This window comes from Dromaius novaehollandiae, chromosome 1 (assembly GCF_036370855.1).
Source record: "Dromaius novaehollandiae isolate bDroNov1 chromosome 1, bDroNov1.hap1, whole genome shotgun sequence".
In the NCBI taxonomy this organism is placed as follows: domain Eukaryota; kingdom Metazoa; phylum Chordata; class Aves; order Casuariiformes; family Dromaiidae; genus Dromaius; species Dromaius novaehollandiae.
Window position 1 is genome coordinate 192,420,529 of NC_088098.1, and position 12,655 is coordinate 192,433,183.

Genomic DNA, 12,655 nt, shown 5'->3' on the forward strand with positions numbered 1-12,655 from the left:
CTACAGCATTATGCTATTCCTCATCTTAAATACTTAGCTTTTCCTTACTTTCATCCAATAGCTAAAAAGGGAAGTATTTAAGCTGTTATTCCAGTTTCAAAAGCATGACAAAAAAGCAGACAGATACTGCACACTGCCTCCTATTTCAGAGATTATAGGTTTTAAAGGAACTTAGACAGTTAGGTTTGTATACCAGAGAATTAAAGTTTCAAGAAAATCAAATGCAATTATTGTATCTTTCTTATAGCTCAATCAACTCTAACAGAAGGAAAGAGTTCGGCCTGTAAGATGTCCCACAATAAAATATTTAGCTACGTCAGCTGACCTGGAGTTTTGCTTCTGCCCTCTTAGGTACATGAAGTTTGTTGACCCAGCAGAATAAGACATGACTAATACTAGACAGTCTAGAGGATCCAAACTCATCTTTGCTGTTCCTATTCTGATATGACCCTACAAACACTTTGAACTGCTATTACACTGGTAAAATGGTTCTGCACTTGAGACCTTCACTAGTGCTTCTGAAAGATTCACCGTTACAGTAACTACAGTTCAGTAAGTCTTCATACTTTCACAAGAAGTGAGGCTCAATGGGGTGTTTCAGTACCCCCTATGTTTAACCTGAAACACCATAAGCAAGCAGGTACTCATGAGCCTGTTCAATTTAGTACACTGTTTCCTTATGAAACAGGCAATCAAGTCTGCCACTGCCCATTGCAACTAGATACTGTCGGGTTCAGCCTCAGTATTGAGCCACCTACTTCAGAGCTGTCTGCATGCATAAGAAGTGGGCAGGCCACACTTAAGATGGCCATCCACAAGCCATGAAATTCATTGCACAGACATTTGGTAATACTAAACCCCCACCATAAAATGTTTGCCAGAGACAAACATGGGATATTGGGTCACATCTGTTAATATCAGTAAACGAAGAAAACTGATCTGTTTGACTAGAAAGTGTCTTTTTCAAGACAGAGAGCAAGAACTGCATAGGGTAGGTTGAAAAATGAGTGCTCTTTTGTTAAAGGATATTAACTTTGAGGCAAGTGAATCACTTTTACAGGCATCTCCCTCTATTCTGGGAGAACAGCAGGGTATGCCCTACTACGAATATTCACTAGCCTGGACTGGGGAAAGGAGAGGGGCAGGAGGGAAGGAAAGTCTTATCCACATCATGGAAAGTGAACACATGGAGCTGGGAGAGCCTCATGACACACTCTTGCATAATCAGGTTTTAAATTAAAGCAAGAGACACTTTAGCTGGTACTTAATCTAACCGCAAGACAGTGCTTCTGTTGACTTGCAGGTTAATGTGAAGTTTTAGGCATATTTTTGCTTGGAGACCCAATACTTGTACAGGTTACTCTACCTCTCAGGAGAGTAAGCCCTGGATGTTTTGTACTCTTACAGTAAGAGTGCCTCAGACAGATTTTTCCTTCCATTCTCCCAAGAGCAAGATTTCTCTTGAGACTGCAGAGCAGTAAACATGTTCAGTAGTGCTGTAGTGGCAGGGGATGTCATCTCAGATAGTTGTGGTATTTAAGTCTTACGGCACAGCTATGACACAGCAGCAGCCATCCAGCTCAAGTCCACCCTTTCATGGCCTGACAGCCCCAAGATTCTTTATTACAGCTTTTAAGCATTGTTCTCTCCTTCAGTCTGTCCTCCAGTACTGATGGCTGGAAGAGCTTTAGGAACATCTAAGTCTCCCTTTCCTCCATCCCCCTGCAAAAGGATCTCCCATATTTACCTTTATAAAGGCAAGTTCAACTTCCACCTCACCATATGGCTTCTACAGACGAGATCAGTGTTCAGAGATCAGTTACACCTGGATGTTTTGCTGTGGCATGGTAAATGCATTCTAGAAGACTGCTTCCTTTCATGGCTTCATGATCTTGCCTCATAGAAGAGCAAGAAACTGATAAGGCCACAGTCAGTCACCCATGACTTTGGATGAAAATGTGGTTCAAATCAATGCAACCTGACACTTAATTCATTCCAACTAGCCTAAAAGCCCTGTTCAGTGATCTTGTAAAAAAACCTTTTCACTCACTGTTACTGCAGATATTAGAGTCAGAAGATTCACAGAGGAACAGTGTAATAAGACATTTATTAAAAGTGCTGTCAGTTACTATTAAGAACTATAGTCTAATATACTTTTAAAAAGGAATCTAATTAAAAAAATGCTAGCTAAAAACTATTCTTATCACCATGGTTACAGACACATGACCTGCAGTGCTCTATGAAATGTTAGACCAGCTGTATTGATTGGGAGGGGAATAGTCCAAGTCCAGGATCCACCATCTTTATTGTAGAGGAAGAACTGCTGGGGGCTCCAAAAGAGACACCTGCAGGTACCTGAAATAGAGACAAAGTCACCAAGAATACTAGGTTGGCTGACAAATTTAAATATCCTGTCTTCATTCTTGTGCAATGCATATTGTGGAGGGGAGAAATCTCATCCTGCAACACTGCAGAAGAATTATAATCCAATACACCTGCACACCTATAGATAAGGCAGGATTACTTTTCCGGTAGGAGAATTTTCTTCTCAAGAGGCTGAGAGAGGTACCTCCTCTACCATTAGCTTCCATTCCTGAAGCTGACCACTATGACAAGCTTGTCAGTTACAGTACCTGTAGCACAAGCTACTGAGACCTGACTAAACCACAGTCTTCCTGTGCCCATGACCTCCAAGTTACAGGATGTTAGCATCCTGATTACTTACTTTGAGAGTTTGTACTTCTCCTTAATTGCTTGCAGTTGGCAACGGGGAGCATCAAGGCATGCTTTATGTAGGTCAGTCAGGCAAGGCACTATCTCACTTAGCGAATACCCAGTGAATGCAGCAAGTGTTTCTGGCTGGTCAGAGAAGAAGAGCCAGCATTATTCTATTTTAGGCAACATTCATTTAGAAGATACATTTTCTACAGAAGCAGGAAGCATCTTGGCTACATCAGTTCTCACTCCAGATTCCTTGTTTAGAGCTTGAAAGGTTTCAAATGTATCCTGCCATCAGCTTCACTCAAGGTCTTTGGCGCTGGGAAGTATGACAAAAAGCTCTTACTGCTCTAAGCAGAGGAGAGTTATGTTGCATCCATCACCCCGCTTCTGGTTTCTGCTCTCTGCTAAAGCTATTCCTCCAACACACAGCTGACATGACTATCAAGGGGTTCACTCAAACAGATTCAAGCTCTTCCCTGCAAAAAGCCCCTAATTCTATTTGTGGGGGAGAGGTTTTAGGGAGCGGGGATAGATGAGGTCTTAGGTACAGACTTAAGCAAGTACAATAGCAAGGTTCCTCCTATTTCAGGCAGGAGGCAGGATATTTCAGGTTGATTTAAACATTCAGATAGTCCCATAAGCTCAGAAGCAACCACTCATCCTAGGATTTCAGCCTTTGCAATAACATACTTTGAAGCTATTCTTTCTACTTCTCAGCCTAGTTCTAATGACAGTATGAAATGCTTGAATTTATCATTAACATACAGTTGTTGTTCTTACCCAGAAACGCCTGTTCACCGTATAGTTTGCTAGACAGTAGGCTGCTGCAGCAGTTTGTGAAGGAAGGTACTTCAGAAATGGATCAGCTTCAAGGAGACTCAGCTCTGCAAGATACTGAACAAGAAAGGAAGTCTTTCAAACAAGATAGGTTTATCTAGTGGAATCAGGTCATTACATGGGGCATTTAAACTGGTTGATGGTCTCAGTTTCATGCAAGAAACATGTTACATGTTTGGTGGGTAGTAGTACTCATGAATTTGAAGTAGAATTCCAGTCTTGCTGATCTCACAGAAGTACTTCCAGCCTGTTTCACTGGGACCCCAAAAAGACCCAAAAAACCGCACGCACACACACACACACAAAAAACCACACACATCAACCATCCACCCCCACAAGAGACCACACTTCTGTCAAATCTTAACAGATCTGTGCTGTAACCTGAAGTTCTGATCCTATCACCAGCTCTGATGTAGTTTTGGAGATAGAGACCTGGATGGTGTAAGTTCTGTAAGGAGAACAAAGATGTGCTCTTCCTCTCCTCCAACAATCTTGTTCATGTAGGCAGACTTCACTGAGATCTGGGCCTTATAGGCAGCTCTAAAAATAGAATCTGGGCTCTATTGGAGTAGAGTTACCACATAATCCTATGACTTTTGCAGCTAAGCAGCAGGTCAGATGTTTTGCTATAAGCCATGGTTACCGTGTTTCTAAGCAGAGATCCCTGGGCAGTTACATGCGTGTATATTGTGTAGCAATATCAGTACTACCATTTTCAGGGCAGACTTACTGTGCATGCATGCAGTGTTGCAAAAGCTGTTTTCTACCACCTAGCTGCCTAGACAGTACATTATCCCTGAACAGACAGGGAGACTAAGCTTAGTATTTCCATAAGAGATTTTCCCAGAAGTCTTAACGCAAACCTACACACTGAAGGTAGCGTGCTAGAAAGCATCCAGATTTAGGACTAGAACAACCCTGGAAGAGGTACAGCATGAGAAAGGAGTATAGTCACCTGATGGAGCATCAGGACCTGCCTGCTCAGAAAACTTACAGAAATGCAGATGTTCCTGCTTTTACGACCACTTCCTCCCCACCCACCTCAGGCCTAAAGGAGGACAATTCATACCCTTGCAAAGTTCTCTGTCCTGATGCAGACTCCATGCCTCTGAATGTACTGGAGGAGGAACTGATTGATGGTTGGCACTGTTAAGTCAAAAGCCAGCACTTTGAGAAGCAGGTGTTCCATTCTCAGCAGCTGCCTCTTGGTGTATGTATCATCTGTTATATACACAAATTCATCCACTTCTGGTGGGTAAATCTCCTCGTATTTCCTGAAAAAGAAGTACAGAAGCCACATTTGTCAGCTTGAAAGTAGTGATAATAACTTTTCCACTGGATCCATATTAGGATGGGCACATGACATTACTATAAGACTGTCTAGAGAACCAATTTCAATCCTTCTTCCAGGATATGTAACCATTTAGGATCAGATTTTGGAAGCAAAGGTGTACACAGGGACTCCAAGCAGTCAGTCTGTATAGAAACATACTCAATTATTAAAAAGCCTCCTGACTAATAGCAAGCTCTTAAATCCAAGGAGTCCCCATTATTCAAAATACTTTCAGGCTCAGTTTGGTATCCTGTCTCTTTAGAAGAGTTCAAGGCTAAGTGCAGATTGCCACTTTGAATCTACTATAGCCTTATAGCCAAGAGCCTGCCACAAGCCTGCCATTTACAGTAGTTTCCACACACACTCCCCCACCCTCCCTTTTTTGCTTCTGGCTTTATGGTTACAAAGTTTTCTTGATGTGAAGGTGGGATCATTAGACATTTAATTTTGTTAGTGCCAGAGTTGGCCAAATTGCTAATCTTAAGACACCATGACAAGCTACCTGTTACTGCAGGCTTCAGTCCTTCAAATTAAACTAGAAATAAGTGATGGCCTGCTGAGTTCTCAGGAGACGATACAAACACTTACGCAGCCAGAAGAATTGCTGCTGTTCCTACAAGCTGCAGCTTCCCTCTGAGGACAGACATGCAGGAAAGAAACCTGTCCAGGAAGTTCACTGCCAAGTACAATGTCTCTGTCCGAAGTTTGTATTCTTCCCCTACTTCCACAAGCCAATCTACCAAGATGGCACGCATTCCTGTTGTGATATCTGGTTGTTTCCTCATATAGTAGGGCTTGGGCCTGTATCTTATCTGCTCAGAGAGACAGGTGAAGAATTAGGACACTCATCTGAAGATAGCCATTGATGGGCAAGATGATTAGGATTTCTGAACTACTTTTGGCCTACTAGTGTAAGTACAACAATTGATACTAGTTAGTACTATGAACTAGTTGTAGTAGTGTTAACTAGTAACTCAACTATTTACTAGAGGTGCTATTTCTCCAGTGAATGCTAACAAGAAACAGGAGTAATGTGTTAGTAGCAGAATAGTGAAAGACCTCCTGGACATTGAAGTCCAGCCCTTGCTATCAAGAACATACAAGCCACTCAGAAAGAGGGACCTGCAAGTAACTTTAAACAAATCAGGTTTCTCCTTCCCTATCAGGAGGCTGTTTTTTTCCTTGGTCTTCTGCATCAGAGTAGAAAGGTAAAGCTTTCCTATAACACAAAAGCTGTCAGTGAGGTCATATCCAACTGCTTTAGTGTTTTTGCAGCATTTCATTCCCATCTGCAAGAGCTGTTTCCAGAACTTTTTGTCCTTAAGAGTCAAAAGGCACTCTTAACAGTGGAGTACCTCTGGGATACAGAGTAATATCTGAAAGATCTCATCACTATTTGAAGCCATAGGCAGCCTCTACAACCTGCTTTTTCCACCTTTGTAGCTCAGTGGCAGTCTAGGGTCATTTTGGGGCAGCAGTACAGCTTTGCAGCCCATGACAGAGTCCACAAATACCGTAGTGTTATAAGCTTGTAACGAGCCACTCACTTCAGCTTCTCGGAGGTACTGATGAATGTCTTCTGCATATTCTCCCACAGTCATTACAGTTATTGTATCTCCCATCTGATCCTCAGGTTGGGACTGGAAGGATGTGTCCACTAGCATAGGAGACCCTGACAGGTTAGAGGAGCCAGCAACACATTTAGGTAATTAGCCTCTTCACCTTCTCTTGCTATTTCTGACACAGCAGATGCACTGTTGCTCACAATCAAAGTTATCTTGAAGCATTATTTACTTCAACATAAGCTAATCACTAGCATCACAATTCATAGCTACCTTACATGGATCTCCACTGTACTACTCAGCAGCTAAGAGGAGTTACCTGTACTCAGATCCAGCAGTAGGTGAATATTGGATGTCATTGCACTAGTATCCAGTTCACACAGGCTAGATTCCAGCTCTTCAACCACTGGGCAGTTGTAGTTTTCTTTCTGTTCTGGTTCATCTATATATATAGCAAACCCTTGCTTTGATGTGGCACTGACCACGCAGCTAGGCAATTCATCTTTTCCAGCTGCAGGGAAGGAGTTTTCAGAGCCAGAGAAGTGCCTGATAACTGTAGTACCCTGAAACAGAGTACATGGTAATGCTGTAAGAGGGCAATTCAGAAGACAGTAAGTATAGCTTATTTCAGAGAAGAGGAGTTGCTTTCCTTGGGTAACGTGGGCACCAAAAAACAAACAAACAAAACCCTAGAAGTTAACTGGGAAGAAAGAGGAAAAAAAAAAAGCCAACAGCCACCACACAGCTACAGCTGGGAGTTCAGAAATCCTGCTTATTGCCATCTTGCTGCAGTAGAGACCTCACAGGGAAAGTGAGGTATACTGAAAGGTATAGGTGAGGCCAGCTCCATCAGAAATGAGCAGTGTCAAGTGCAGGGTCTGCTCTGCCTGCAGTTTTAGCAGAGTGCCTATCTCAAAGTGTAGCAAGTTAAAGCAACAGAAGGAAGCTCTCACAGGCTATCACAGACTCATGAAAGGCTTCACATAGAAGAAGGCATTTTATACTGAGTCACAAACCAAAGTTTGCACTTCGGGGCTCAACCACCACAACACCCGAAGACTACAACACGTGACCAGGACGCAGTCCTTAACATCGTTCACTGTTAAGGAGCCAGCAACTGAGTTAGGGGCCTTACACAGCCACAACTGCAAAGCGCCCCTGCACATGCAGCAGCTGCTGCTTTCGGTGCAGCAAGCTGGCACAACTCTGTGCCACGGCAGCTGACTTCGGGAGGGCCCGGGAGGTACGGGACAGACACTCCTTTGCAAGCTCCAGCTTTCTAAACGTGCCGGCGCCGCGCAGGCACCGCGGGCAGCCGCGCAGCCAGGGGACCGCCGGCAGCCTCGCCGGGTCTTTCCGCGCGGAGCGCTGCCCCGCGGGGCGACGCTCGCACCGCGGGGGCGGTTACCGGCGCGGCCCCCGGCGCCATGCAGCCGCTCACCGGCCCTCGCAGCGGGGGCCGGGCCCCGCGGCGGCACCCGGCCGGGTGGGGCTCACCTGGCCGCCGGGCCGCCGCCGCTGCCCGTTCTCCGCCAGCTCCCCCAGCACGGCCCGCCCGCCGGCGGCGCGGGGCTCCGGCCGCCCCGCACGGCTCTTCTCCCCGGTGCGGCGCATCCTCCCGCGGGACAGCACAGACCGCAGCGACGGCGACCCGGCCGGGAGCGCGCCCGCTGCGCCGTCCGCCCTGCTGCGCCGCGCCGCGCCGCCCGCTCCGCCGCCCCTATAGCGGCCGCGGCCAATGGGCGCCCGCGGCGGCGGCTGTTGGCTGCGGCCAGTTGGACGCCGGGGCCGGCAACCCCCGGCCGCCGCGGCCCTGGCAACCCGCGCGGCGGCGGCGGCGGTCGCCATGGAGACCCGCCCCCCCACCCCCCCGCCCGCCGCGGCCGTCCCGGGGCGTCCTCGGGCCGCGGCGACCCCCGGCATCGCCGCCCGCCCCCCGGCACCGCGGCTGCGCCGGTGTCATCGGGTTTTGCAGCAGGCGGAAGTACGGGGGATTTCGGCTCAGCGGCACTCGGGGTAGTCGGGGGAATGTCCGCGTGCACCGGCCATTGCGCCGAAGCCCACCCGGCCGCCAGACGCGCCAGGCCAGCAGGCTGCTTCGCAGCCCCGCTGCAGCTCCGTCTGCGCGGAGGGACGGCTCATCGCACCTGCCGTGCGTGGGGGCAGGCGCCGAAACCTGGCACTAGCTTTTGCTGCATCCGGATTCACTTTCGGATCTTTCTAGCGTTTCTGTGCTAGGATGAACTGGGGACCCTCGGGTTTTGGTAGCAAACCAGGAGCGACCTTGCCCCGCCTCTGCGTAAGCAATAGCAGGCCCCAACCCCCCCGCACGAAACCGAGCGGAACAGAGGCGCACCGACCGCTTCTGCCCTGGGATTTGCGCCACGGTCTGAGCACGGAGATGCAGCCGACTCCAGCAGCAGCCTGCTGCGGGGTGCCATTAACCCAGCCCCGTCGGAGCAGGGATTGCTGTACTGGAGAGGCAGCGACTCTCCGGGTCTGTTTAGCTAACAGCATTTTTAGTTTTCGGAATTAGACTAGGTATCTTTGGTGCCGCTGCATTACTTTAAAGCTGGAGCTAGGTATCTGCACTCAATGGAACTGTGTATATATATATATATATATATATATTTTGAGTTCATTTATTTGTTCAGTAAAATAGGAGAGTCTCATTTTAACTATTAACAGGATTCGGATATCAGCTATGTCTTCCAGCAACAGAAAGCTGTTGTATGTAGGAGTCTAGTTCTTTCAAATGAAGAAAGAGCTACTCTGCCGAGTTGTACAGTTGGTGGCCAGGGCCAGAAATTGCCAAGAACTAGCTGAAATCATGTGTGGGATTCTGATTTTTCCCCCCAGTATTCCTGCACCTGGAAGTGTCAATGTCCAATAGGTAGGGCAAAGTTAGGCTGATCTAAAGAAAAAAAAAAAGGAGTTAAAGAGTAAAACAATAGGTGCACACATACAAATTCTCCCAGGGAGAAGAAAAGTTTGCAGTAAGAGACTAACTTAGCTAAATCTTCATTGAGCTCAAAAGCAAGAGGAAATATGTGGGAAGTGGAAGGTAGACCAGGGTGATTACCGCAGTGTGGGATTAAAACAGTTTGTAGGGTGAAATCATAAGAAAAGAACAAAGGTGGGTGTTAATCAAAAACATTGCTAGATCTGTGGACATTCCACATTTTAATTAAAAATTAATTAAGTTTTTATTAGCATGTTAAATGAAGGGCTTTTGAAATCTACATATTTTATCCATGAAAAAGGCCAGTCTCACACTTTTTAATGATAAAGGAAGAGATAATGGGATTTTTCCATCAAAGTGAAAATTTTCAGTCACCTAAAATTACAATTTAGCAATATTATTCTAATTCATGTGTATCAGGACTCTGATACCAGTCTGTAAGTATATTTTAAGTAGGGGGCACTACTCTTCTGACCTTAAACAGATAGTGGTTGATAGTTTCAAAATCTCTTTCGAAAAGAGTAGAAGTTGTATATTCAAGAGTAAAGTGTTAAAACACAAAAAATGAGGGAATGGCTTAGGCAATTAATTCCCTCAGAACATGAGTGAGATGACAGTTCTCAGGCTCAGATCCCTAAAGACATTTGCATCCCCAAAGCAAAAATTAGCACAACAGCAACAACAGCAAAATGTTTTTTGCAAGGGAATCAGTTCTCTGATCTGGGTCTCTAGACAGCTACATGAATTGGAGGGCCAGCACAAATGAAATTATGAACATGCAGTGCCAGCATCAGGATGGTAGTGGGGGTGGTGCCGTTCCTGTCAGCCCCCAGCTCAGATTATGGTGGACTAAGCCTCTGTATAATCATAGCTTCCTTCCCTTTAACCTTAAGAGGCTTAAACTCCTAAATGTCTTTGTAGACCTAGCCCTCCATGCATAAATGATTTTAAGTGCTTTTTAATTTTTCATAATTTTGAATTTTTTATCTCCTCCTTAGTCAACTTTGAAAATATCAGTGGTTCTTCTGTCCTCTGGTGGTGCCAGAGCTGTTTTCATTTTCAGTAAAAGCATCTGGGTATGATACTGAGATAGATGAAACATTATGCTAGTGCATATTTCCAGGTAAGGTAAATGCTATTTGTGAAAAATGCCTGTAGCTTATCAAAGTAATCTTACTTCTGTTCTGCCCACACCTATTTTCCTAACAGCTCAGTGTCTCTTTATGGTATTTGTCACAAAAAATGTCTGAACTTGAGAGTTACAGATCTAACACATAACTTGAATTTGTACAAAGATCACAAAAGTCACTCCTAGCCAAACAGAGGAATGGAATTTATTTACTAAATTTGTCTCGAATCAATGAATATCCTTTATATCCAAATACCCATCATATTCATATGCCACTTAGACATAACTGAAGAATCTCAGCTATCCAACAGATTATTTTTTATATTTTCATATAAAAGCAGCATACAGATATCTTCAGTAGTCATATAATACATCAATGCAACTGAAACACCTCTCGAATAGCTTGTGATGAGGTTATCTAAGCTCCAGCTCCTCAGCAGCTCTTTGAAACAGCCCAATATGGATTAGCACCTGAGGGAGGCTGGTGAGCTTTGCCAGGCACTACTTAATTGTAGCAGTAGATCAAACCAAGCTTTGGATCATTAATCATTTACTTCTGAGCGTGTGTTACTGAGCGTTACTCCCTGTGTGTGCGTGAGAAGAAACTGAAGCCTCCCTGCGCAGAGTCCTTAGGGCTTCTCTCAGTAATTACTGTCTCATTGAGGACTATTATGATTTCTAGGAAGATGGAGAAGTCGGACCAGTTCCTGTCTAGGGGAGGCTGCTTCCTCTGTGGCCCTGGAAAAGCTAGTGTTAAAGGGATGGTTAGAACTTGTCTCTGTCCTCTTGTGGATCTTTCCTAGCTCCTTAGCTCTTTATCCTTTAGCTCTTCAGCTGCTGCAGTGTGTGCTTTGAGTGTTGATATTTACGGGTCTGCCACTTCTTTCTGTCGAAGGGAGCAGGACTTCCGTCATCCCGTGCCATGGGAGGAGGCTTGGGCTCTTGGTTTCCTCAGTGAGGAGCACCATAAAGCCCAGCTTTTACACAGCAAGCTCCTCACAGGCTGCAGTTCATGCTCAGGGCCTTAGGGAGTGCCTTCAGATCTGCCTCAACAGCAGAACTCCCAGAAATGCCAAAGAGGTCTAAGAGCTGGATTTTTTTAAACTTCCCCCTAAAATTATTTGAAGAAGGTATATAAGAAGAAGAAGATAGAGGACTATCTTGACCTTTTTGCAAGCTTTTTTGTGGGAGAGAGAAAGGCTGTCTGTACAAATGCAAGTGCTTGGTACCGCATCTGGGAGCAGGAGGCAAGATGAAGCACACTCTTTTTTTCTTCCTCATTCAGTTGAGGGTTCTCGAGCCACCACCACCACACGCCCCTTTGAGATCTTGGTCATGTCGCCCTTTAGGGAGCATGCTTTCCCTCTGGGGCCTGTAACCACATGATTCACTAGTGCTCAAATTACAAGCATACAGGGGCAAAACTGCCTTTTAAAAGGAAATTGCAGCATGTTTTGACCCCAAATATTTTTCTGCATATTCCTTCTCAAAGGCTTGAGAAGGACACAGCTGCTTCAACAGCTCCCTGCAGTTCTCTCTGTCCACAGACCAGATCACTGTCAGTTCTCCCCTTCGCTTTTAACCTTTTTAAGTGACCTAGTGCCTTTTTGATCCCTGGGCTTAGAGCTTTGCCTAGCCAGTTCTTTGGCCTGGTCCCTGGAAGCAGCACCTTCACTGGGAGTAGCACAGCCATTGTCTTACGAATAGCCATAAGTACAAGCTGGGAAGCTCTTACTCTAAGACCAAAACTTTCCAGCTTGTGTCTCCAAGTCTTACGTTGAATTATAGTGATATTCATAACGGAAACCTGAGTCAGGCAGGCCAGACACAGAGTGCTGTGACACTGGCCGTGGCACATTTGGCATTCAGTCAGCTCTGTCAGACCAACGTACCCAACAATCACACAGCAGCTCCACCTGTGGTGCAGGCTTTTCTGAGGCCAGCCTATTGCAGAATGACCCTGGAAGTCCCACTGTGTAGCACGTTTAACACATGACTGCATAAAACCCTGGAAAATATGCTGAGGGAACAGTCTTTGAGTTCAGGAAGTTTATGAAAAGGATTATGAAATATGGTTGACTTCAGTAGCAGTGCCTGGACTAAGTGACCTG

The 12,655-nt window shown here is 45.7% G+C and overlaps 1 protein-coding gene across 1 annotated transcript; it reads right to left on the minus strand.

Moving 5' to 3' along the window:
* Positions 1 to 2,088: 2,088 nt before the first annotated feature.
* Positions 2,089 to 8,192, minus strand: CCNA1 (cyclin A1). The gene is made up of 8 exons (XM_064504921.1): positions 7,951 to 8,192; positions 6,773 to 7,016; positions 6,439 to 6,563; positions 5,480 to 5,703; positions 4,628 to 4,832; positions 3,502 to 3,615; positions 2,726 to 2,859; positions 2,089 to 2,355 (listed from the first exon to the last, which is right to left on the minus strand). Exons 1-8 carry the CDS (start codon positions 8,065 to 8,067, stop codon positions 2,304 to 2,306), a joined length of 1,215 nt encoding a protein of 404 aa, XP_064360991.1. The 5' UTR covers positions 8,068 to 8,192; the 3' UTR covers positions 2,089 to 2,303.
* Positions 8,193 to 12,655: the final 4,463 nt, after the last annotated feature.